Raw genomic sequence first — 27,260 nt, 5'->3', positions numbered from 1 at the left:
AAATAACAACAGTACACGCATAGCACTTAAAAATCTTTTATAACTTGTAATGTAATAATAAGCTGTTGCATAATGGTTAAGGAGATGGCCTTTAGATCAGAGGGTTGCCTGTTCAAATCCCACCCTTCTCCTCCCTAATGAAATCCATGGCTGATGTGCCCTTGAGCAAAGCATCTAACCCTATACTGCTTTAAGGACTGTAACCAATACCCTGTAAATGACAGTAAGTTGCTTCGGATACATGTGTTATCCAAATGTATAATGTAACTTGTGCCCAAATAATCAAAGGAGCCCCAAGGCGGTGCAAAATATTGAGACCTAACATGGCAAATCATTGCAAGCTTTCTCTAGGTCGTCCTCAGACGAGCCTTCCATTGTTGCTTCCAGTCATCCCAATTCTCCATACATCTTTTCCGTTCGGTGGTACTCTGGGCTCCCGTGTCTTTCTTGAGTATGTCCACATAGTGTGGGACGTACTCTTAACCGGCAACCACGTGATGGTTCCCACAGCACCAGTTTGCTTTTGGCAATGTGCTGCAAGTCTCATTCTCCTTACAGCAATCTTCTCGCTCACCTTTGGTATTCCCTCATACAGGACAAGCCAATGCTGTCATGTCCAAGTCAAATCTCAAGTCAATAGTGTGTAAGTCAGAGTAAGTCATAAGTAAGGGCAGTCATGGGCAGTCATGGGTGAGCAGTTAGGGCGTCAGACTTGCATCCCAAAGGTTGCCGGTTCGACTCCCGACCCGCCAGGTTGGTGGGGGGAGTAATCAACCAGTGCTCTCCCCCATCCTCCTCCATGACTGAGGTACCCTGAGCATGGTACCGTCCCACCGCACTGCTCCCCATGGGGCGCCACTGAGGGCTGCCCCCTTGCACGGGTGAGGCATAAATGCAATTTCGTTGTGTGCAGTGTGCAGTGTTCACTTGTGTGCTGTGGAGTGCTGTGTCACAATGACAATGGGAGTTGGAGTTTCCCAATGGGCTTTATTTCTTTCTTTGTAAGAGCATTTTCTGATTTCAAATATGAAGTCATCAAATTTCTTACTCAAATCTCAAGTCCAGATCTCTAATGAGTGCAGTATGCTCTGGAGTGTCGTGTGCACTTCTGAGTGCTGTGTCACAATGACAATGGGAGTTTCCTGGGTGAGCTTTCACTTTCACTTGATAGGCTACAGTCAGTGTGTTAGTACTGTAACCTAATGGAAGTACACAAGATCAAAGCTTTGTTTTGTGTACTTTGGTAATATTTTGTGCGTGTGTGTTTTAGGACTGTCACAATGTTGGTTCCAATCTTCATTCTAAAACTAAACCACAAAATCAAACTGTGCATGGTGACGATTGGCAAAGTTTATGGCGTCCATCCTTGTTTGACAGCAGCCACACGAGCTGGGAATGTACAGTCAGGGCCTCTGCTAGACATAAACAGAGTAAAGGGCTCTGCATACTTCACGTGCGCACTTTGTCGCGAGTGGCGCGAGAACCATTAATGACGTCATCACTTGCGACAGACTATTCATACTTCAAAAGCGCCTTGCTCGCATTGTCGGAAGTGCCCTCTGCTGTTCATGAGAGAAACGGCAGTATTTTTCGCAACTCGCAGCGTGAGTTCTACTGATGTATAAAATAGAAAGCCAAACACGGCTGCTGTAGGGCTACTGAACGTCTGACTTGTGACTTACCACATTGAAACATAGGCTATATTTTTTTGTTGTAGCCTACATTGCCAGATCATTCCAAGACCATGTGAGAGCATTGTTCTGGCGGCAGAATTTATAAATAGATCGCCGAACACAACGTGCTTCTGAACAAAGTAAACAATTGTTTCACTGAACAACATTTAAGAGAGAAGATAAAATAACTCTCTATGACATTTTATTATCCTCAAAATGATGCAGGATCCATTCTGTAGTAGCCTACAGTAGTTGTAGCCTCTCTTCGCAACTCCTGCTTTGTCTGCCTACCTGCATGGTCGCTGGTGGCGCACGACAAGTTAGAAAAATCCTCGTGTGCACGACGTTGCGACACGCGCCGAATTTTGAGCTTACGACGGGGGGCGTGTCGAAATTTTAGGTCACGTGACGGCGCGCGCCATCGTCGTGAGTGAAGTATGAAGGAGACTAGCGCCACTCACGACAAGTATGAATTCATACTTGGCGTGACTGGCGCTAGCCTCCTTCATACTTCACTCGCGACCTCACTCGCGACCTCACTCGCGCCGTCACGTGACCCAAAATGATGTCACACGCCGTGGCGCGAGCTGCCGTGGCGCGACGTCGTGCACCCCACATTTTTTGTAACTTGTCGTGCGCCACCAGCGACCATGCAGGTAGGCAGACAAAGCAGGAGTTGCGAAGAGAGGCTACAACTACTGTAGGCTACTACAGAATGGATCCTGCATCATTTTGAGGATAATAAAATGTCCTAGAGAGTTATTTTATCTTCTCTTTTAAATGTTGTTCAGTGAAACAATTGTTTACTTTGTTCAGAAGCACGTTGTGTTCGGCGATCTATTTATAAATTCTGCCGCCAGAACAATGCTCTCACATGGTCTTGGAATGATCTGGCAATGTAGGCTACAACAAAAAAATACAGTATATGTTTCAATGTGGTAAGTCACAAGTTAGACGTTCAGTAGCCCTACAGCAGCCGTGTTTGGCTTTCTATTTTATACATCCGTAGAACTCACGCTGCGAGTTGCGAAAGATACTGCCGTTTCTCTCATGAACAGCAGAGGGCACTTCCGACAATGCGAGCGAAGGGCGCATTTGAAGTATGAATAGTCTGGCGCAAGTGATGACGTCATTAATGGTTCTCGCGCCAAACGCGCCAAAGTGCGCACGTGAAGTATGCAGAGCCCTTTAGCAGTGCCTGGCTGGGGCACAAACCACTTTGCCCACAAAATTGCCGCCTCTTACATTGAAATTGACTCAAAAATGTCATGAAAAAAATATTGAATCATATTACAAAAAATATAGGCTAGGCTTTTTATTAGTTAGCAGATTGCTATTATTATTATTATTGTTATTATTATTATCATTAGTAGTAGTAGTAGTAGTAGTAGTAGTAGTAGTAGTAGTAGTAGTAGTAGTATTACTATTGTTATTATTATTATTATTATTATTATTATTATTATTATTATTATTATTATTATTATTATTATTATTTAATTATGAGGGGGGCCTCCTGACCAATTATGTTTGGGGCCTCCAAAACCTTAGCAGCGCTCCTGCTGTTGTACTGAAATGTGAACTATGAAGACGTGGTCAATGATGTGTGTGAATGATGGTGTACATAACATGGGTATTCTTAGTCAACTTGATGCCCATGTGTAAATGAAGGATGACAACAATAGTTATACCTGTATATCATTGTTTCACTTAAGCATGTATCCAGATGTGCAGCAATAAATGTATGTTGTGCTTGGATTTAAAAAAAAAAAAGTATCTCCACAGGTCTGCAAGACTCTAACTAGGAAATAGGGTCCAGTGTCAATAAGTTCATGCTTTAAGTTCCCAGTTCATGGGTGGAACTCCAACCCAACCCTGCCTTGACAGGGAGGGGAAATGAAGACAACAGGTGAGTGGGAAAAGGGGTCCCTAGTAGTGGGCCCACGGAGGGAGGGGGACCCAGATTGGGTCCTCATTACATTACATTGGGCCTTTCAGATGACTTCGTCTTTGGGCCCGAACAAAGCTGTAAGAGGCCCTGTTAAGGGATGCACTTTAACCTGCGTATGACCTGACCTTTGCTAATAATACCCATACAGCCGTGACCTGCTGCAAAGGTCAGTGGGACATGCACTTACTCACCCCTCAGAGCAAAGAAACCCAACACTACATAGATTAGATAAGTGGAGGGTTTTTTCTAAAAAATTTGCTATAGATAGACATCAGAGCAGACTAAAAGTAATGCTGCTTTATTACCGTGGAGTCCTCTTGTCAAAGTGATTCTGCAACAGGAATATGTAAGCAATTGTGTAATTAATCTCAGACATTTTTGCATGTGTGTCAGCAGAAGCAAACTTGTCAGCATCCCCCTGTGTTATCAGGTGTGCAGTAACCAGTAGTATAGACTTATATGAGATATTTTTACATAATGTGATAGAAAGGTCCACATACTGTACTGGGGTGCATTTCTCGAAACCATAGTTGCTAATTACAGCTACTACCCAAGTTGCCAACTGGCTAACAACTACGCTTTAGAGAAACGCACCCCTGTGCATGATCTCCAAATCACCTTAACTTTATTTCATTACCAATGGCAATGCTTTGATCCACCAGAGGGATCTGGTGAATCAAAATGTTGCCGTTTGTTTAGAAATAAAGTTTGCATTCTTTGGAACTCATGCCCAGTTTGCTGACTTTTTTATGACACTGTCTACCTCTTTTGTCTGGCACCTGGCTCACTGTTTTTGCGGATGTGGACTTCCTAACTTCCGGACGCCATATTTTAACATAACGCAATGTCACAAAAGAAAAATACTTGCAGAGAGTTGATTAGGTTCTTCTTGCCGTCCAGAACTGTCTGTTCCTCAAAACAAAACCTTGCAAGGCACAGTTCCATCCCGATGATGGCTAGAGAATAGAGGATATTCCCCAGCTTCCCCAAAACAATCGCATTCTCCCCGTATGCCACCTACAAAAAAAGCACAGAAAAGATACAATATAGAGCATATGCGGTGTGTTATTGTAAATACTGCAACAAGTCAGTGTAAAGGAAAGAGTAAAGTAATTTTATTAACCCCTTAGCGCAGCACCTATGTTATAACCTTACTGTCTCCAAAATTGAAATGGCTATGTCTTAATATGTTACTTAAGGCTCTCAGCACTGTCATAGCAATATTGTTATGATGTAGTTGAGTATTTTCAGCAAATAGTGTATAGGCCCGCTGGCGACCCCATCTGCAGTAAGAGGTTAATGACACCATACTACAGCATTATGTCACCATATCACCACAATTAGTATCATAAAGCAATTATATCCTGGTTAGAGATTTCAATGCAGACTCCCACTCTGTCTTCAGCTTTTAGAGACCATTACATGCACAGTAGATTCTGGAACAAAATAGAAACGCTGTCAGTTTCAAGAACACCCTGCGATTTAAAAAGCAGTAGGCCTACCCTTCATTTCAATACACAGTGACCATTTCAAACCTAAAAAAGTGCAATAATAAATAATCATAAATAATACATTTTAATCACACCCCGTGTTTTAATAAGCAGTGACAAAAAAATTCTCTACCAGGAGGGGACCAAGGACTCTAATGAAGGTCTAGCAACCAAAAGCGTGCAGCATTCAGTTAAGTTATTTCTGCACAGAATTGAAGTGTGCAGAGAATCCAGAATTTCTTCCTTTTTACATTCGTTTTTACCTTTTGCATTTTTGCAATGTAATTCAATATTTTTTTCGTTACATTTTTGAGTCAATCTCAATTTAAGAGGCCCCAATTATGTGGACAAAGGGGTTGGTGCCTCAAACACTAGTTGGTGCCCTTAGCACTCTACTTACTCTGCTTATGTCTAGCAGTGGCCCTGACTGTACCTTCCCAGCTCGTGTAGCTGCTGTCAAACAATGGATGCCATCAACTTACCAATTGCCACCATGCGCGGTTTGATTTTGTGGTTTAGTTTTAGAGTGAAGATTGGAACCAACATTGTGACAGTCCTAAAACACACAAACACAAAATATTCCCAAAGTACACAAAACAAAGCTTTGATCTTGTGTACTTCCATTGGGTTACAGTACTAACACACTGACTGCAGCCTATCAAGTGAAAGTGAAAGCTCACCCAGGAAACTCCCATTGTCATTGTGACACAGATCTCAGTTCACAAGACACTCCAGAGCACACTGCACTCACCACAGATCTAGACTTGAGATTTGAGTAAGAAATTTGATGACTTCATATTTGAAATCAGACAATGCTCTTACTTATGACTTACTCTGACTTACACACTATTGACTTGAGATTTGACTTGGACATGACAGCATTAGCTTGTAATTATTTGGCATGTTGGGTCTAAATATTTTGCACCGCCTTGGGTTACATTATATCGCATTTAGATAACACATGTATCCGAAGCAACTTACTGTCACTTACATTGGTTACAGTCCTTAAAGCAGTATAGGGTTAGATGCTTTGCTCAAGGGCACATCAGCCATGGATTTAATTCGGGAGGAGAAGGGTGGGATTCAAACAGGCAACCCTCTGATCTAAAGGCCATCTCCAATAGACTACGGTTTATTATTACATTACAAGTTATAAAACGTTTTAAAGTGGAAAGGAATGCACATACTGTAGTTACGTCTTCCACTGGATAATTGAAATTACATTACATTTAACAGACGCTATAGTTCAAAATAACTGGCAAAGAAGAACATACACAGCAGTGTAGAGAGATAGAGTCTGTAATCAAAAGTGTGCAGTCAAGATTGTGCGTAGAATACATGGTGACTTGATAAAAATTTGGGCTAAAATGAGACTCGGACTTGTATGCCAACTGGACTTGACATACATTACATTACACGTAGTGTAGGCTTTTATCCAAAGCAGCTCATACTGTACTTATTTACAGGGTATTGGTTACGGTCCCTGGAGCAGTTTGGATTAGGTGCCTTGCTCAAGGGTGTGGTAGGGAGTGAAAGGATGGGGTGGGTCAAAATGTGTTGTGACTTGATTCAGTCTTGAGTGATATAGGCCTTGTAATTTGCATGTTATTTTATAGTGACCTTGTCCCACCTCTGGACTGCTCACTGCATGCAACCGAAATTGCATTTATGCCTCACCTGTGCAAGATGGCAGCAGCCCAAATAGCACACCAAGGCAGGAGTGCAGCGGTACGCTCCAATGCTAAAGGTACTTCAGTCATGGAGGAGGATGGGGGAGAGCCTGACATCCTAACTGCTTGGCCATGACTGCCCGTCATCATAAGTAACAAATCACATAAAGTTTACTATCTTATGTATGAATCCATGTGTGCTTGACTTGAATGTGGGTTGCACACAAACCTATGCAGCTATGTGTGTGTGGTCATTTGACTGTGTCATTTCCCCTGTTATATTACTTAAAGTCAGGGCCCATTTGGTTATCAGGCGCAGCTGCCCCTCAGAGAGGTTGCCATATCCTCCCAGTGTTTATATATTGACTGTTTGCCACATTCTTGGTTTGATGTTAACTCAGATGTGTGTTGCAGTTACAAGTGCATGCAGATCGTTTTGCTGACTGACAGATTTTTTTGTACGTAGCCTGTTGATCTAGGGAGCTGGCTTGGAACCTAGCTCCTACAGCAGGGGTGGGAACCTATGTCTCGAGGGCCCTTGAGGATGTTTTATCTAGCCTGTAAACTAGTCCCACCGCCAGCGGCCAAAATTATGTTTGCCTGTGGGTGGGTCTAGTCTTGAAAAATGCCCCATGCCCTGAAACCGGCGGACCAATCACAACACAGGAGATTTATTCTGAACCACCGACCTGTTGTGAATGTTTTGAAACTTTGGATGTAAAGCGGGCGGGCGTTTGGTCACAGCGTTGGCCTATAGCCACTGCACGGTTTGAAAAACAACGGATTGTTCCCATCAATAATCTTAAGATGTCTCATTGATCGGGGCCAAACTAAATATTCACATTTAATCTCACATATAATGATATGACATATTTTGTTGTATGATGGAAGCATGCAATTTGGTACAAATGTTCATTAGAATGCACTCTTCCATGAAAAAACATTGGCCATAATAAAACCCAAGAAGGCCATTTTTCAAGATGTCCAACCTCTCCTCTTATAAATAAGGCTAAGAATAGTTAGCTTGATGATGCAAGCATAGCCTATAATATGGCACACACAAAGAAGGTGGATCTAACAAGAAGCGTCATTTTGTTTCTTTTCAGGTATCAACTTTATGTCGGGTGAACGCCCCTTTACGAGACCTTCGGTTAGGAGACCTTCGGAGTCCTGAGGTTGAGAATCAATGTCCCCTTAGCGATGTAGATGGCGGTAGCGCACGTCTTGCGCAAACACCTCAAAAAGAGAAGAAGAAGTAGGGGACAACGGCCCCTTAGGAGACCCAACTTCAGCACACACTTTTGCATTGAGTGGGCGTGTTTTGCGATATCTTGGTTTGATTCAGTATTTTTGGCACACATGTTCAATAGAATCCACTCTTTCATTGTGTGTCTTCAATTCTGTGTTGGCCATGAAAAAAAAATCCATAATGGCTGCCTTTTTTAAAAGTTCACTTAATGATGCAAACATGACATTTGGCACAACATCTTCATTAGAATCCACTCTTTGAATAACTATTGACCATAGGAAAGTCAAAGATGTCAGCCGATTTTCAAGATGGTTGCATTCCACCGATGGTTTCTTATACCCTGGCTGGATCTCAAATGGCACACTTGTGCACCTCGGGCACTATGTTTCATTGCGTAACTAATACGGCCTACGCACTGAAACATGAACACTAAAGTGCACAAGTGCACCATTTGAGATTCAGCCCATGTGTCTCAATCCACACAATTGTGTCAGTGCACTGACAGTTAGTGCACAGTGCACACAGTGCACTGAGGTCTTTAGTGCATAGTGACGTGGAACGACGTGAGCACTATGCACTGTGCCCTCGCTGGAAGTGACGGTTGAGCATTTTTTTTGTCATTGTTGGGGGATCATCCAGGTGCCTTCAGTGCACTGACTCAATCGAAATGTTCACCCTGAGCACCCTATGCACTGAAACAGCGCCCAAAGTGCACAAGTGCATGGATTGAGACACAGGGACAGTTAAGTGATTTGCAACATGTATAATTATGTCAAGAAAAAACTAAAAGCATGATTGCTTTTAAAGCATGACTGAATACATTGTAACAAAGTTGGGAAAAAAGTCTGTGTTTTTTTCTACATAAAATACCATTCTTAATAGAGCTCGAAAGTCCCGCCCCTTAGTTCCGCGTTTCACGGGACCTAAGCTGACCATCTAACAACGTGGTAGCGAGTAAATATCTTCTGATCTCAGTCATGACATGCGCTGGGCTACAAATATGCTGTTTAAGATGATAGATAAAGATTATTCATGCAGAAGTATCAATGTTTTGTTCCGAGGCCGTCGGCATGAAAAATGTGAAGAAACACAGCTTTCTAAAAAATGTGGGGACAACATATATGGAGCTCGTGGCACAACTCGAAGGGGATCGAAATGCCATTTTAATACCGCCATTGGATTACATGCTATGATTTTCGGCTAAAAACTAGAGGTGCTTAACTCGAATCTTTGAGGCGTCCGGATTGATTGGATCATTCCAAGGAGAGTATCCGGATTAGACGGATCACTCGGATCACACGGATCACTTATTTAAAATAGGCCTAAATAAAAATAAATAATAATAATGTATTTTTTAAAACGTTTCTGCCGTTAAATAGCTATGCCTTTGTTGTTCCATTTATCAATTCATGTTGATAAATCAAAGAGTAAGACAGTTTGATCAACAAAACTCACTTTATGAATGTCACAGTTCCTAAACTCATGCTGCGATCCGACCCACCTCTCCTCACTAAACATGCGACCACAACTCGAACAGCCTTTGGCAGCAGTGAAACGGCATGTTCCTGATTTTGCAATAATGTGTGTGTTTGTATTTAAGAAGACTAAAAGTCAAATATTTGGGAGCAGAAGTCTAGTTGAGCAGGGATAGTCAGGAGGCGAGCAGCAGATGACCACTCGCTTCCGCTGCCGAGTTACCTTGCGACTCGCACACTCGTGGCAAAAACGAAACTTAAGCGTTGATCCGATCCGTAGGGGATTCGCTGCTACCAACAACTCAGTCAGGATTCGTCTCACCGAGTCGCCGAGGGCGCCGCTGCTGAGTGACTCGGACGAGGGGAGTGACAGCAGTGGCTTTAAAGACTGTAGCCTACGCTGTAACGCAGTGAGTGATAGAGTCACGTCTGTAGACTATAATTTCCCTAAGAGTAGCCTACAGAGTGAGATGTTAAAGCGTTGGCAGAGCACTGTTAACATTTAGAAATGTAGGCTAGAGCTCAACAGAGTCAGAAGCACACACATAGGGAGCGGGGATCCGCGACTCAATTGGCCACAACAGGCTGGACGGATCAAACAGGCTCGATGAATGACGAGGCGGGAGTTGGTTCAGTTTTACTCAGTGAGTTTTCGTGACTGAACAGCATACTAGGGAGATTAGAGAGATTAGAGAGATTAGAGAATGGCTGTTGTAGTCAACTAAAGAGGATATATTCCGGTTTCACAATTTATCGCGCTGTAACTGCCATTTTGTTGACATATTAATGAAATGCCGTCTGACCCGCCTTTGGCGGATCAATGCACGACAGCCATCCGGTCTGTTCGGATGAGGTCTTTACCCGGCTCTCCAACCGGATCCTCCGGGTTTTATATCATCTCTACTAAAAACGCCGTTGAGGTCCCATGAAATCGGGGGAAGTGACGTCACTTTCGAGCTCTATGCCAAACATTCAACAAATACTCTTATGAGAAAAAATGTAACAGAAATGATATGTATGAAATGATCAAACAGACTAAACTCAACATGTTACACTGCGTAAGGCTGGGTAAATAAGACAAAGCCTGTAGCATTTGCACCTTTCTGAGACATTGTCAACTCTTTACAATGGGAGATTCGGTTGCCCAGAGGACTTAACATTGTTCAGCAATCTTCTGGATTTTAACTAGTCTTGACCATATCAGCAGATAAATTCCAAAATACCTCAGAATAGCAAACTTTCTCATGCTCAGACAAGTCAGTAGGTTCGTTCCTGATGAGGCAGTGCTGCTTTAACCAGAATGCATCAAAATGGCAAAGTGTGCATGCCCACTGCCTAGCAAAAGCAGCACTGCTTCGTCACGAACGAACCTAATGTATTGTAGTGACTGCTCTTGCCTTGATGGCATTTAACTCTTTAGAATCCAGGTATGATGCTGTACTGGTAACACCAGCCCCCACACCTCTCAAAAAGTGGAATGTGGTCAATACGTTTGACCTGAACCAGGTTAACCAGGTCTCCTGAACAAGTTAGAGCAGTTTTTCAAACCAGAGCTGAGCTCACGACCCCTACCCAAGCACTCCAGGTCATCAAGGATTCAGATAACAAATGAATTATTGTGATAACGTGTACTAATAATTATAAATCATAATGTCCATCCAAAGCATGTCCTTTTATGCTTCTTTATTGTACACACTAGCACAACTATACAACATGTGTCTTGTCTGTCTAATGTCTAATCCATGACATTGACTAATCAGTTACCTTATGTTCCGGTCTATATGTATTGTATAGGTTGGGTAGGTTATCCCTCTTGTGGCATGGGGGTAGTACTACATATCAAATTACTCAGGATACTACAATTATGAAATAATTAGTCTTATTAGTTGGTCCTGGAAAGGGTGGCGATGTCCGAGGGAGAAAAAAACCTGACGACTTCAACTTATTATGCGACAGTGGAAATCTAATGAAACTACATATCTTGTGTTGTTAATGTGCAAAATATACATGTGTAATACGTGTCTAAAGAGCAAACGGAAACATTTTAATCACCGAAAATTCAGTGTGGTCATTTTCAAATCGGCTGAGTTTCTGTTCTCCCCTTGAACTATTACACGTGGTGTCCTCTTCTCAACTAGGCCTACTAGGCTACGATGAAAAAATGTTGTGGGAAAAAATACCCCGGTCACAAGGTGAAGAACGAGTGCAAAGTGGTTCATTTGAGTTTGTTTGTTCTGCTCACAACACATACCGAGCGCCAGACAGCAGACGGCTCCTTAAATTAATGCAGCTTCTCGAAAGTAGGGCCGTGCTCAAAAGCGCGACACTCCGTGCATTAGCCTACATATTCCATGCATTTCGAAAGTGACATTAATGGGGGGTAATCACGTTGATTGGGGAGAAATACTAAGAAATACTAGTGTAATTTAACGCTGTGTAGGCTAACATAGAAAAAATAATTCACTGGAATCGAACCGTGATCTGTCTGTGCTCTGGTGAATAGTTTATGAAAAAAATATAGGCTTGGATAACTAATCAATTTTGTCTGTAAACCAGTTGACAGGCCTGGCTCTGCACATTTTGATGTAGACCTACAATACTGCCCTACAAAACAAAAAGGCAGTAACTGCATTGCTGTTTAAAATGACTAACTATAATTTAATGCCATATATATCAAAGTCTACAGATAAATAAAATGATTGATTTGGAAAAAGGGTGGTAATATAAAGTAACAAAACTGTCACATATCAGTAATATCCCAAAAACCACTTATACTGGATTGCAGCATCATTTTAAAGTCAACTGACTCAGTTTTGAGCTCTGCGCAGTTACTGCCTTTTTGCTTTGTAGGGCAGAATAGATGCCAATTATAGGCTGTAATGAGATGGAGTGGAGTTAGGCGGGAGTTGGTGATGAGAGTTGATTTCCACACGGTGTGATGGTGCGTAATTGCGCAGCTGTAGGCTATGCCTAAACCGTGTGCAGCTGTCAACAATTTTGCACTCGGCCTCGTGGTGTCCTCGCAGCTTTAAAAACCAGAGCGTGGCTCCTCTCAGACACACATCCCACTCGCAGAAAGACGCAAAGACTTGCTCATCTCTTGAAGCTCCTGGGAAAAGGAGAAACTCACCTGCCAAGAATGGACCCCTGCGAATGCTCTAAGAGTAAGTAGACTATGCACTCGATATGTAGGCTAGTGAATAGCCTATCGCACGAAACTAAGCTCTTTTAGATGGGGATAACATTTTTACATTGCTGCCTGCCTTTCCTTTTTCTAGCCGGGACTTGCAGCTGTGGAACCACCTGCAAGTGTACCAACTGCCAGTGTACCTCTTGCCAGAAGAGTGAGTTTTTTTTTCAATGACTTAATTCCACTCAATTTTTGACTCGCTTTAAGCGGTGGGTTTTTAGTAGCCTATGGCTTATGTAGCCTAAAGAGTCGACGTAACCGTAAGGGACACCGCTGTCAGTTATCTTTTTGATTCGAGTGTTTTTCTTTTCCGAGACTTAAACCTGTTTTAATATTAAAATATCCCCCGTCTTGTCTCCCAGGCTGCTGCGACTGCTGTCCACCCGGATGCAGCAAGTGCGCATCGGGCTGTGTGTGCAAGGGCAGAGCCTGTGACGCCAGCTGCTGTCAGTGAGCCGAAGCGGCAGAAGACTAGAACTAGGCCTACCATCCTGTGAATTCCCGCGTCTCCAATGTGATCGTCTTTGCTTGTGATGTGCTCTGGACTCCAGTTTGTGTTTTTATATGGTGTACCTGCAACTTGTATTTTTTACATACAGTAGCCTATGTTTAATAAATGATAATACCATCAATCTGTTCTGTGTCACGTCCATGCTTTTGGTTTAGGCATAGAGTTCTAGTTATCAAGGTCACTGAATGCACTGTTTGGAATTGCCTGTGAGAGGATACTGGGTCTCATTGCCTGCACATGAAGTGACCTTATGAACTAGGAATGTCTTTTTTTGACACTTGCTGTTACAATGTTTTTTTTTGTGTGTGACCAGTATCCATGTGGGATGTAATGGGTAGGAACCCATTTGTTTTTTGCCTCAATTGCTAGTTGGCCTGTTCAAAGGTGAGACACTAGTTTGAGGGTCCNCCCCCCCCCAGATCTTTCAGATTTCACTCTGAAATTTGATTAGCACATGGAGCAGAGGGGGGAAAGTAGCCTATTACAAGTGTTCTATAGTTTGACTTAGGCTTATTAAATGTAGCCTAATTAGACTATGTGCAAATTTGAAGTGACTTCTGATTACCCTAATGAGCTAGCTTCAAACTGTCTCATGTGCATATGATTAAAAATAAGAGGGAATTGTGCCTATCCAGAAAATACTGCTAACGACCTTAAATGTGTTGTCAGTCTAACGTCATAAACCGTTTCATGAATGACTACAAATCCCCCTGTAAAAACATTCTCAGTATTGCTTGGAATAAGACTTAAGTATGGTGCACATTGAACAAAAGTGGAGATTTGTCACTCCGAGGCAGAAAAACACATTTTGAGAAAACGGTCTTCAAAGATTTGCATGGCAAAAAAGGATTACATCCTCGTATATCAACTCAACGACTTTACACGTGTAATATGGAGAAGGTGGTCTGCTTCACCAAAATGTTCCCCATGCAGGGTTTAACCAATTAATGATCCAAGAGGCATGTGATGGAGAAAATTAGAAATAGTTTTATTTTTACAATAAATATATAACACAAAAAGAAAAGAAAGAGTAAGAAGAAGTATGTGGTTGAAATACAGGAGCAACAAAAAAGTAGCAGGTGCTGTGGGTTAGATGTGACTGGCCTAATTGTGGCTACGACGGGTGGGGTAGAGAAATAGGTCATGGGAGCTACAACAACATAGGTTGTGAGGCTCAGCCGAAATCAACCAAAGGCAACAATTAATGCCATAAACACACATTGACGAACTTGAATTTGTATCTTTGATCATGATGGCTAAAGATGCAAATGGTTCAAAATAACATACTGCATGAATATAGGCTAAATGATAGAAATGTGGGTATCAAATGAAAATGGTGCCAACATACATGAAAATGTAGAAATGTGAGGATATTGCCAAATGCGAATATGCAGGTGTACAGCTAATGCCACTGTTCTATGATTTTTGTTTGCTTTTTATTTAGTGGATTATCTAAGAAGCATATTCATTGCAGTATGTTAATTACAGATTACTAATTAATTTATGGCCATTAGCTGTGGTTGCACCTGATGTCTGAGCCCCCCCCAAAAAAAACGTCATTTTGGATATCTGGGAGCTACAAGAGAATAAGATACAACAAAAAGATAGGCCTACTTGTTTATTTAATAATCAAAGTGCATATTGAAATGGTTGTTGATGGATGAAACTCCTCATCCTGTTTCTTATTCATCAGCAGCTGAATGAACAGCAATGGAAGACTATGAGAGGGAGTATCAAATTGCAATTCATGATGGAACAATCAGGATGTACATTTTCAACTCCTGTGGTCTGATTGGAGGTTTGGCTGCTCTGGTCTGGGCTGCCTGGACTCTGCATCGCTACCGACGCTCCGGGGGCAAGAACTCCATGTTCATCATCTCACTCCTCTTCTTTGATGCTGCACAGCTGGTAGCAGCAGTATGCATAATAGCTTTCTTTCGTGGCTTGACTAGACTTCATGAGGTTACTACTGACTTTTTGGTTGCATGTGTAGCACTGAGACTTGGTAGTTTGTTTTTTCACCAGTGGGTGGCGCTTGAGGGAGTAGCTTATGCTACATACCCTCACTATGCTACTGCCTTTTCTGCTGTGCCCTGCTTTGTATTAGCCTGGTTCACACCAGACGGTGTATGTGTAGCTTCGGCGCCCCCTGGCGGAGCAGAGCTACACACACTACCGTCTGGTACACAGCCATAGAGCACGCTCCGTCTCCAAGCAGAAAATAGGCTGAGAATGTATTGCTTCAACATCAACGGTAACTCACATTGAGGAGTCACAAGACAGATTAGAGACTATATTGACTCTTTAAAGATTAACAGGAAGGTTTTTGAAGGAATTTGTTGGTGAGGAGGCCGTGCCGAAGCAATAAATTCTCAGCGTATTTTCTGGTTGGAGACGGAGCGTGTTCTATGGCTGTGTACCAGACGGTAGTGTGTGTAGCTCTGCTCCGCCAGGGGGCGCCGAAGCTACACACACAACGTCTGGTTTGAACCAGGCTAGCTTTGTATCCCTTTGTATTGAATAAATCAAGATGTTTTTTTTGGAATGTAAACAAACTCTGCCCCCATTACAATGACCATGATATTGGAAAAGGCTGAAGAAGATTTAAAAAAAAAACCCTCTCAGGTACTGACAAGTCCAGGGTAGTGTGAGCATTACAACTGCATGTCGAAATTGGCCGAAGTTATCCTTCAAAGGGTCCATAAAATAAATAAATAAATAAACAACAACAATAATAATAGTAATAACATTATTATTATTATTACTATTGTTATTATTTTTGTTGTTGTTGTGAGATTTGCTGTTACTATAGAGCATAAATAAAAACAGAATATGACATATCATCCATTACAGTTGTTAAATGTGTTGTATCTGCACTCCGAAATACTAGACCTGGCCTTGGCCATGGCTCACATGACTAAGGCACCGTACTGGTAGGCCAAGGACCTTAATAAAGAAAGGAAATACTGTAGAGATTGAAGATTATGTTGCAGATTGTTATGTCTGCTTTGCTCGTTGGTCATGTGTGTCTGCATATATGACATAATTTCTCTTCTCATCTCTTGTCTTCTCTCTAAATTATATGTTTTCTATTATTTTAGTAAAATTTTACCGTTTTATCTTAATGTTTTAATTTTCTTTGACTCAATTTCTTTCTTGTTTTGTTTCTTTTTGTTTTTTTGTGAAGCACATTGAGTTGCACCTGTGTATGAAATGAATGTGCTATACAAATAAACTTGCCTTGTCTTGCCTTGCCTTCATAATGTACCTGTATACACTGTTGGTTTTTATCATTTTATCTTTTTTCCATTTTATCATTGTATTAAATTATATTTTGATGTGCCTTAGTGCATAGCTTCCATATATGTAGGCTATATTATTTCCTTGTATGACCTGTGCATATAAAAACTGACAATAAAGTGAAGCTGACAATGATGATCTGCCATAACCATATTAAAAAAAGGTTGATGTTGGAAGTCACATGAACGGCCGCCATGTTTCTCTGAAAATGTTCTAACTTCCGCCCCAAGCTACCCAAACTCCCATCTGATTGGTTATCGGATCATCTAATTTGCATGATATTCTATTGTCAATTGGTTGCCCGGCCTCCGATCCTGCTCCTCATGATTTGATTGGCCTGGTTACGTTTTGATTTTCAGCCTCACAAAACATTCACAACTGACAAGAGCAACCAAGAGGGAGTTGCAGTTGTTGAGGCGAGAGATGAGCATGGCCTGTACCAGAAACTGAGTGGCATATTGGGTCAGGTACGGTCTGATCTTTTTTATCAGTGAGAAGCGGCATGAACTGCATGAAAACACATCATACGCAAAGGTGCTGGTGTCAATAGCATATGAATGACTGCTCTCTGTCTCTGTCTGTGTGAATTTTAACATGCCATTCTGTGACACCATAACACCAACCATTTGGTGTGCTGCTTCACATTTTTCACTAATGCAGATGCTCTTTGGCTCAAGAAAACTAGTCAGAAATATGGTCAAACTTAGCTTCAGTGGTAACCGTTGATTAAGTCTTGCCAAGGATTATTTACCCCTTAGCGCAGCACACATGGCTCTCTATAATGTCATAGCAATGTTGTTATGATGTAGTTAAGCATTTTCAGCAAGTGAATAGGGTCGCCGGGGACCCCATCTGCAGTAAGAGGCTACGGACAATGAGCATTAATTTATGCTAAAACCATGATACCACTTATATTATGACGATTATAATAATCTCTTCATAAGGTCCAAAATTCACCTAAAAATATTCAGTTAAGTTAGAAATAAATTGAAAATAGATATTACATACAAACTATGTACCTATCTTTGTTGTGGCCATTCTGTAAACATTCCAAATTTTGTAAAGATGACAGATTCAATAGTACACATTCACTATATTAAGTGCTCTGGAAAAAACAAAGGGATCTTACAGTTAGCCTACAGACAGAAAATTAAATGTCCAAACACAAAGCTTTGACCGGGTCCACAAAATAACCCTTTTGATGGGCCAGCAGACGCCCACACAAAGTCCCAAACTTAGCACGCTGTCTCTCTCTCTCTCTGATGCCATCTATTTGCATCTTTCTATGAGTGGTGATGTTTCAAGAAACTATCTCAGGAAAGCACATCGTATGCAAAGGTCCTGGTGTCAACAGCACATAAATGACTTCTAAGGACGGCATTCTCCTCTTGCCTGTTAATGTCAGTGTTATAACACTTAGGCCGCTTTCACACCAATGATTTGCGATTTTTACTGCGTTGGTGAAAATACATGGAAACCTGTCCTTCCATACCAACCGGCGGTAGTTGGGCGTCAGCGGCTCGGGAGCCAGCTCCGTTCCTCGCTGCATTTGGAAAATAGAACTCGAGGGGATTTTGGACGGCAGTGACCACCGGTGTCTCGTTCAAATGAATAGCAAAGTAGCACGCTAGCTTTGGCTGTGGGGGGGATTTTGAACTGGACTGGCCGCACACGCCGTCGGTGTGAAAGGCAGAGTAGCTTTGACTGTGGGGGGGGGGGGGGGGGTGGGGATTTTGAACTGGACTGGCCGCACACGCCGTCGGTGTGAAAGGCAGAGTAGAACACACTGACCGAAACTAAGCAGAAAGACCTGAATCGTCTCGCTGCCGTTCCGCCCCGCTTTAGTGTGGAGCCAGCCTTATGGGCACAGTCAGGCAAACAGTTCTGCTCACACCTGCGACACACCTGTTGTGATGACGCAGTTCAATAAGGGTCAGCTTCACCACACTCATTAAGCTTTAAAGGTACACTGTGCAGGCAATGGTCAAAAAAGGTACTGCAACTATGCTGCTCATTGAAACTGGGTTGCCTATTGCCAAATTTGATGTTTTCATGAAAGTTTACTAAGTAATAAACTTATTTTTTCTAGTATGGCCCAAGTACAGTCTTTTTTGCAGCTAAAAAAAGGCTATTTCTGGAAATTCAAAATAGCGGACCATGGAGAACATCCCCCTTTTCATGTATGAAAAGTGCATTTTTCTCAGTCATAATGAATATTTAGAATTTGGTGGTGGTGGTAAGTGTTCATGAAAAAGGTAACATTAGTAAATGGGTAGCATGAATTCTGTAAATAAACAACTAAAAATCTCACACAGTGTACCTTTAAATCTTTACTTAACATATACATGTATGGATTCAACACCATAGATATTTAATTTAATTTTAAATCTTTATTTTATATATACACACATATGGATCCAACAACAACACCTTCATTGATCATCATAAACAAAGTGATCATATAATCTCTATTGTGTTGATATACAGTATCATCTTCACTTATCAGTGTATGTAAGTATCAATCATTTAATCTTCATTAATCAGTGTATGGATATATCAATTATATAATCTTCATTGCATTGCTCTAACATATTTATCAAATCAGAACATGAACAAAACGACTTGGTTATTGATTGAAAATAAAAGAAATGTATACACCCAGCTGAATAATCTCTCCATACTGTATTATCTTCTTTTCAGTATCTGATAAAATACTAATATCACACAACATGACACACACATAAATTACTCTGAAATCACTCTTGATGATTTTTTTGGAATAATTTCCAATGATAGAACATACCATATTAGATAGGATATAGTGATGCAGTTCACACATGATTTTAACAGTTTATAACTTCATGAAAAGAAAGGCAGGCAGAAAGAGACACGGAATGAAGTGTTGATTGATTAAACGTCCTGGACATCATCTCCACTGCCTCCAGTAGTCTCCACTGCCTGAAGTATCCTGTAGGAGGATACACACAGAGAAATAGGTTACTACTAGATATCAGTGTTTGGAGGTAGGGTGCGCACATCCACAGGTAGTTGTCCAGGTGCCAGACCAGAGGAAGATCCCTCTTTTGGATCGAAACATTGCCATATGTTAAAATAAAATAAAGTATTTTTGGGGTTAATACACAGTGTGCAGACCGCTTCATCACACTTACTACTAGATATCGCACACAACCCACACACAGACAACTGATAAATAGAAACACACTTACACTCATCATCGGTGCAGATAAAGTTGAGTGCCTGAGTCTCTTGCAGGCTGACCCACTGGCCCCCGTCTCTTCCGACTGCCCCCCCAGCTATGTCACAGCCCGGCATTCTGTCTGCATCTGAGGCCCAGTTGTCGTAGCAGACGGAGTATCCACTGACCCAGAACCAGAAGCCAAAGCTGCACTGGTAGCGCAGGCCTAGCCACACGTGGGGAGATGAGGCTCCTTTAGCCCACCCCTCCACCCAGCGTTGGACCTTCTCAGAGGACACAGACACCAGGTCCACATGGTGCTGTCTGCAGTACTGCAGAGCATCCAACCAGGTCTTATTTTGATGAACCAGCACCAGCTTGTCTGGGGGAAAACAGAACGACCATGTTGTCAGTATACATGGCTTTAGATAGGAGTAGGTGAGATACTACCACTACTATTACTTCTACTACTACTAATAATAACAACTTACCACTATTCATAATGTTAACAGACTTGCTTACTGAAGATGCCATTGGACGAGCTTGTCTCTTTCCCTTGCACTGGTACTGACCTGCCTCTAGGGGGAGTGTGATGATGATGGTCTGACTGGTCTTATCAACAACTTCACTGCTCTTATTAAACCAAACATACTGATACCAGTCTGTGTAGTTCATTGCATTGCACTTCAGGGTGACGTTATCTCCAGAGTAAAAGGGACTCTGAGGAGACACCACCTCCACTGTAGAAGCAGGGAGATCTGAGGAATGAAGACAAACACTTAATTCAGAAACAAAGAAACAGAAACAGCTTGAACAAAACCTTCATGGTGTGTTGCGTTAGCAGAGATCTTAAACCCAAATAAGGTATAGTTGCACAGGCGTGATTCCCTGTCTGACGTGCTGACAGTTTTAGGTGAGTGTGGCTATAACACTGAGTTGAATGGTAGCAATCAGTAGCAATTCAGCAACAAATGAGATTATGCTGTAATGGTGACTCACCCTGGTATGTAATGGTCATATGTGGGCTCAAGTGTGATCGAGCTGGACGACCTTCTCTCAATCCCATACAGTAATACTGGCCTGCATCTTCTGGAAGTCTAACAGTGATTTTCTGACTGGTCTGACTGCTGTCGGTGTTTTTCTCATACCACCAATAGCGATGCCAGTCAGTGTAGTGTGTTATGTTACACTTTAGAGTGACCACATCTCCAGAGTAAAAGGGACTCTGGGGAGACACCACCACCACTGTAGCATCAGGGAAAGCTGAAAACAAAGAACACCAGAAGCTGAACGATGTGCTGCTACATCAGTAGTCAAAATCCAAAGAGTAGTTTTGTTAAATATTGACCATAACCGAAATAATTGTCAAATAATGTCATATTTTTATTTTAGTGATTATCAGTAATCAATATCGAGTGTTGACTCACCCTGGTATTTAATGTCAACAGGTTTGCTCATGTAGGGTTCCACTGAAGAACCGCTTCTATCTCTATGGCATTGGTAGTGACCTGGGTGGATGATGATGATGGTCTGGTTGGTCTGATTAGAAACTGGGCTGTTGTTCTTTAGCCAAACATACTGATGCTGTCCTTTGTACTCTGGTATGTCACACCTGAGGATGACTTCTTCTCCATAGTAAAAGGGAGGCTGAGGAGACACCACCTCCACTGTAGGGAGAGCTGGGGAACGAGATATACAAAGCTCATTTGGGTATAATAAAATTGCACAATGATACTAAAACACAATCAATAAAGACACAGGTGGTATTACCAGCATAAGAACAGCAAACATCGGAAAGCATTTCAGTAATATTATGCAACATCAATAACAACAGTGCCATTTACAGCAGCAACAGAAGAAGAAGAAGAAGAAGAAGAAGAAGAATGGAAAGTAATTATAGGACGAGACTGAGATAGAGACAGGGTGGGGAGAGGAAATTATCCAGGTCAGATTAGAACTTCGGTCCCCATGGGCATGCATGCTCATTTGTGATCTAGTGCCTTAGCATGCTGTGCCACAGCACCCCCCATATGCTGTCATATGCTGCTGAGCTGAGGGCTGAAAGACTCACCTTCATAGCAGACAAAGTTTCTAAGTTCATTGCAGTCTTCAAATCTCCACAGACCAGATAACACAATTTCAGCACAGGACCTGTATGTTCTGGGTTCACTATGGCTGGTTTGCCCAACTACCCAGTGGCGAAAGGTGGAGCTGCTGCCATCTGACCACTTCCAGGCATCTCTGAAAAGGCCGATCCAGACATGGTATTCTTGTCCTGTAAGTAGACCTACGATCTCGTCATTCTCAGCCTGGTTCCTGATGGTGGACAGGTCTGTGTGTTTCTCTCTGCAGTTTCTCTGAGCTTCTGTCCAGTTCTTCCCATCTTCAACCAGCACAAAGGGGTGTGTGAAGTTTCTCCCTGTGGTAATGCGTCGTGAGTTAGCTGGGAGACAGCACAGCTTCACAGTGTGATTTACTGGGCATCTTCATAACACACTGATATGTTGACAGAGTTTACACAATATTCATGGGTGAGTGACTTATTGAACATATGAAACAACTACTCACCATCATAGCAGAGAAAGGAATATTGTTTTTTGCATTGGCAATTGTACCACTCATTCTTCTTCATGCTGACACAATCCTGGTCTTCCCTACCTATTATACCGGTAATTCCTAATGTTGGCTGGTCTTGAGCCCAGTTCCGGAACTTAGTCTCTTCCTCTCCATAGATAGCCTCACCAGCCAGAGTCCACTGCCATCTGCCCTGCCTCAACCCAATCCAGACCCTCCACCCGTCTCCCACATCTGCAGCCTGCATCACTCTCTTGATCTCATTTATCTCTGCCATGTTGTAAATGGTGGCCAGGTCAGTGAACTCCTCTCTGCAGGTCTGCCGAGCTTCTCTCCAACTCAAACTCTCTTTCACCACATGGAACTTGAGTGGCTCAAAGGAAGAAGGGAGAACACACACACAGTCTGGCAGGTGAGGTGGACACACACACACACACACACACACACACACACACACACACACACACACACACACACACACACACACACACACACACACACACACAGAAGTGAGTTCCCATTATTATTATTATTCAACCTCTTAAAGATCATAAGGCTAATATTGCTCATCACGCATCCTTCACTTCTTTAAGGGCAGTCATGGGTAAGCAGGGCGTCAGACTTGTAGCACAAAGGTTGCCAGTTCTGTTCACGAGGTTGGTGGGGTTGCTCTACCCAATCCTCCTCCATGACTTGAGAATGCTACCGTTCCAATGCACTGCTCCCTTGGGGCGCCATTGGGGACTGCCTCCTTCCATGGGTGAGGCATAAATACAATTTTGTTGTGTGCTGTGGAGTGCTGTGTCACAATGACAATGGGAGTTGGAATTTCCCACTTGGGCTTTTGGCTTTCACTTCACTTTAACTAAAGACCAGTTGCTAAATGTATAACTGTCATTAGTTACTTAGGTTAATCAATAGCAATACAATATTTTGTATAGTATTGTGATTATTTGTTCATATTGGGTGTATGCTTATGTTTGCCATATGTCTTGGGCGCATTTCTTCCAAAACGGTCATTGCTAGTTTTTGGTAGGAACAACAAAGAAGCGAACCAACCATCTCTCGAAATTATCAACTGGACATACACACCCTCAAATGTTTACAACTTTGTCAGGCGGATGCTTAGATCAACAACGCAGTCGTCATTTCTTGGAAGCAATGTTGGACTGAACTTTCGTATTTCAGTTGGAAATTCAATGATGGATTGCTCGTTCCCTGTTGTTTTGGGATGCACGTTACTCTTGCTTGTTACTTTTTTGGCTTTTTATAGCTTTTTAAATACTACTACTACTACTACTAATAATAATAATAGTATTTGTATTGCACAATTCAAACAAAAAATGCAGCTGAATGTGCTAAATCTGCCATATGCTAAAATTATGATCAGAAACACCTTATTTCATCCCAGACTACCGAAAAACAGGGCTTCATGTGCAAAGTGGCAAAAAGCTTTCTCAAGCTTTAATATGAATAATTATACAAAATGAATAAATGAAATAAATGAATGAAATAAAATAAAGAATAATAAAGAATAAGCCCAGACTGGGCTTTTTTGGCATTCTTGGCCCTGGAGGGAGGGGGGCTCTTTTGGGAAACAAAAAGAATGAATGAAATTGAGGTGAAATGTGCGTTGGTAAAGATAAAACCCGCCTTGATTATATATGTGGCGATGTCATCAAATTAACATAAATTAGCATAAATTAGCGATAATTAATGAAGCTGGTATTAGATTAGGTATGTCATGTAATTTGTGCTAATGTAATGGAATAACTACACAATAAGTAGTGTGTGATAAGAAAGGAAAAATAATCAGACTTAGATCAGCGATTTTCGGTCAGACACACCTGTCAGAAAACCGTTGCCATGGCAACGGCAAAAATGATAAACCTAATCTTTTGGTACTAAACTGTAGCCAACTAAATTCTAGGAAAAGTCACCACATTTCCTAGTCATAGCTTAAGTCGTTAAGGAATTATACAACATCAAAGTTGGTGCGGGCACTTTTACCCCCCCCCCCCCCCAGTCTGGATAGGGTTAAATGCCTCACTGCTGCCAAGTGCACAGGTGTACTTTTAGTACAACACATTTCCATCGTAGCAATGTCCAGTCATGTAAAACAAATAGGTTTGAAAATACATCAGGATGCTGTAAACCTACTTAAAGTCCTTATACTTTGTAGTTGCTGTTCTGGGACACCGAGCTGCTAATGCCAATACCAATTGTTGTTAATGATAAGAAAATACTGCTATTACCAGGGGGTGTTCACTCCCGGAACTAGCTACTAGCCACAACTGGCTAACCCTAACCCAAAACCAAGTGAAGAGTTCAGATGCAAAACCCCCTAAGTGCCTTTTCAAAAAATAATCTTAATTCATTTTTATTTAATACAAAGCTATCAAAATTGCATATTTTTTATTTTATTTATGTAATATAACTATTTATATGTATTATCAAGTACATGAATGTAAACCAAACCAACAATGGGGTTCTCTAAAAATATAGAAGTGCAGGTCTTCAGAAATGGAGTTAGGGTTTTTTGCATCTGAACTCTTCAAGTGCAAAATGAATGGGTGTCAATGAGTTTTCTACTATTATAATTTTTGTGATTTAAAAAAAAAAAAATTGCCCTGAAATATTAATATTCAGTTTGAAGCTAGAAATAATAAGACCTCATTTCAGTGTCGTTTGGATTATTTTGCACCGCTAGATTATTATATACTGGGTCACAAAGCTCAATTTATGAGGCCAAACCCATAAACATTAGCGGCATGCTAGCGAGTACAGGTCGAAATCTTCTGCCCTGCCGGAAAAACTAAACACCTGTAACATTTGACAATACAGCCTATTATTAAACACCAGCCATAATGCTTACCAGGAATATTTTGTTGATGAGATTTGTGACTGGAAATTGCAGTAGCAATGTATTTAGCATTTAGCCCTATGGGCTCCCTTTTCCATTCCATACATTTTCCCACATGAAAGACTCAGAGCCAAGACTTGCCAACGCTCGCCAATTAGTGGAAACTACAGTATGCATGCAAAGCTGACTGGCTACAATGGGAACCAATCAGACGGAAGCTTCTCCTTGATTCTAATTTCTCTGCTATTACTTATATTCTGATAATGGCCAGTTAATGCTAGACAATGTTAATGCTAATCTAATGCTAATGTTTATGTCATGCTCATGCTCATCTTGAGCTGAAGTTTTTCAAATGGTAATGCTCGCTAATTCTAGCTGATAAAAAGGTAAATGCTAACATGAATTCAACATTAACCCTCTAGCTACCATAACGGCCGTGAACGTTCGGCAGGATCTGTACCATAATGGCCGTGGCCGGCCGGAATATTTTCATATGAAAATACGGCTGAACGGCCGTCATCATGCAGTTTTTCCAGCTTTCAAACACTTTAGTTCAATATTACAGACCCTCCTCGATATACTTTCAGTATAAAAACTATATGTTTATGTATTTTATTTTTCAGTATTTTAGATTTTATTTCGAATTTTTATTTCGCCGCTTTATGCGATTTGGCAATCTGCCGTCAATTCAAATGACGGCAGTCCGAGATTGAATGGCTACAAACACAACCATTCTGTTTCTACAACCAATATACACTAAATATGAAAACTTCCAACACTCTTTGATCTATTTCCATGGTCAACAGCACATGTTTTTGACTATTTAGGCTATTTTTAGATCATGTTGTTTTATTACGCTTATGAGATGGTGTTCAATTGTGATGGGTTCTGCCATGGTCCTAAATAGCAAACACAACTGTCCATCCGATGTCTACACGCTACATATTAAAAATGTAAACTGTCTTCGGTGTGTTTTCAGAGTCAAACCATATGTTGGTATCCAACTATCTTAGTTTCCTGGAACAACGAACAGCGACAGCTCTAACAGGCGCATCGTGTGAAGGAAGCGTAGCATGGAACAATACTCATTTTGCGTGTCAGCTTTGGCAAAGCAGTCAAGGACTGTTACTGTATTGAAGGACTTTGGGTTTGGGATTTCTTGGGTAATTTATTTAGGCCTCTTTAGTTTGTAGAATGTAAAAGCAGCCACTAAGCGCCCCCTTTGGTAAGTAGTAGGTATTGCAGGTTAGATTTGCCCAGTCATGTTCCTTGTTAATTTCCATCATTCTCAACATGGCAGTTCAGTGGAAGGATGCGTGAAGACACCATCCAATTGATATCTTCGGTTTAGTTCGCCATCCACTGGTTTTTGTGTTCTGTGTGCGTCCAAGGATATGTAAGTAAATTACTAATGTCATTATTTGTAGTTTGATGCATATATTTTTGTGTATTTTGATGATATTTGGTAATCTTAATTGCGATGATCAGCCGACCACATGGTAATGCTAATTTATGTATATTTTCTACTTTCTCTGTTTGTAGAACCACACACACAAATGTATCACAACTGCACCAGTATGCAAGTATATGTACAGATCTTCTTTGATGGCGAATAAATATTGAAGATTTTGACATCAAGCATTTTGACTGATGCTTCACAGCGGTCACCATTCCCACAACCAGTTTAATCTAATTTGAATATTAGAACTCCTCATTACAATTTGGTGCCGAAACCCGGGAGAGTGATCACTGTGCACTTTAAAAATGTTTCCATATGAGAGGAGAGATATGTCCACACATGCTGATGTTCGCCCCCGACGTCAGATACGTCCCCCAGCATGGATGGATGATTACGAAGTGCAGCTGCCACCCATGGATGGACATCCCTTCGCTGCAGCAGCCCCAAGCCAGCATGATCTCCTAACCCAGCACCCATACTACAGTCAGGAGAGGCGCGGAGACATCTCTGCTCCACCTGTGCTCTCTAACCCGTGGTCCCCGTCGTATGATACCCGACCAAAGTATCCCAGAGAGTCAGTGTACTCGGGACCCCAGTATCATAGCACCCCTGATCCACGGTTTATCGGAGCACCACTAGACCCCTCACCTGCTATGCAAGAG

The 27,260-nt window shown here is 41.7% G+C and overlaps 2 protein-coding genes across 2 annotated transcripts in view; one reads left to right on the top strand and one right to left on the bottom strand.

Annotated features, from left to right (window-relative positions):
• LOC134438062 (macrophage mannose receptor 1-like) overlaps positions 1-22,966 on the bottom strand; it is a 74,936-nt gene extending 51,970 nt beyond the window's left edge. Inside the window, exons 1-8 of the mRNA XM_063187649.1 lie at positions 22,952-22,966; positions 22,445-22,649; positions 21,873-22,145; positions 21,130-21,369; positions 20,275-20,460; positions 19,734-20,084; positions 18,401-18,411; positions 4,486-4,638 (exon numbers count right to left, since the gene is read on the bottom strand). Coding sequence (XP_063043719.1) covers positions 4,486-4,638; positions 18,401-18,411; positions 19,734-20,084; positions 20,275-20,460; positions 21,130-21,369; positions 21,873-22,145; positions 22,445-22,649; positions 22,952-22,966 — 1,434 coding nt within the window. The remainder of the gene's footprint in view (positions 1-4,485; positions 4,639-18,400; positions 18,412-19,733; positions 20,085-20,274; positions 20,461-21,129; positions 21,370-21,872; positions 22,146-22,444; positions 22,650-22,951) is intronic.
• On the top strand, positions 12,549-13,327 carry LOC134437958 (metallothionein-like). Its single transcript, XM_063187534.1, has 3 exons — positions 12,549-12,669; positions 12,784-12,849; positions 13,058-13,327. Exons 1-3 carry the CDS (start codon positions 12,645-12,647, stop codon positions 13,147-13,149), a joined length of 183 nt encoding a protein of 60 aa, XP_063043604.1. The 5' UTR covers positions 12,549-12,644; the 3' UTR covers positions 13,150-13,327.
• Positions 22,967-27,260: the final 4,294 nt, after the last annotated feature.

The sequence above is a fragment of the Engraulis encrasicolus genome, chromosome 21 (genome assembly GCF_034702125.1).
Source record: "Engraulis encrasicolus isolate BLACKSEA-1 chromosome 21, IST_EnEncr_1.0, whole genome shotgun sequence".
In the NCBI taxonomy this organism is placed as follows: Eukaryota; Metazoa; Chordata; class Actinopteri; order Clupeiformes; family Engraulidae; genus Engraulis; species Engraulis encrasicolus.
This window is presented reverse-complemented; position numbering and strand designations above follow the sequence as displayed.

Bases quoted from the DNA above. Each gene is read 5' to 3' on its own strand.
- LOC134437958 (XM_063187534.1), top strand. From the start codon at position 12,645: ATGGACCCCTGCGAATGCTCTAAGA. The intron at 12,670-12,783 runs GTAAGTAGACTA...TCCTTTTTCTAG, and splicing joins CCCCTGCGAATGCTCTAAGA to CCGGGACTTGCAGCTGTGGA. The intron at 12,850-13,057 runs GTGAGTTTTTTT...CTTGTCTCCCAG, and splicing joins GTGTACCTCTTGCCAGAAGA to GCTGCTGCGACTGCTGTCCA.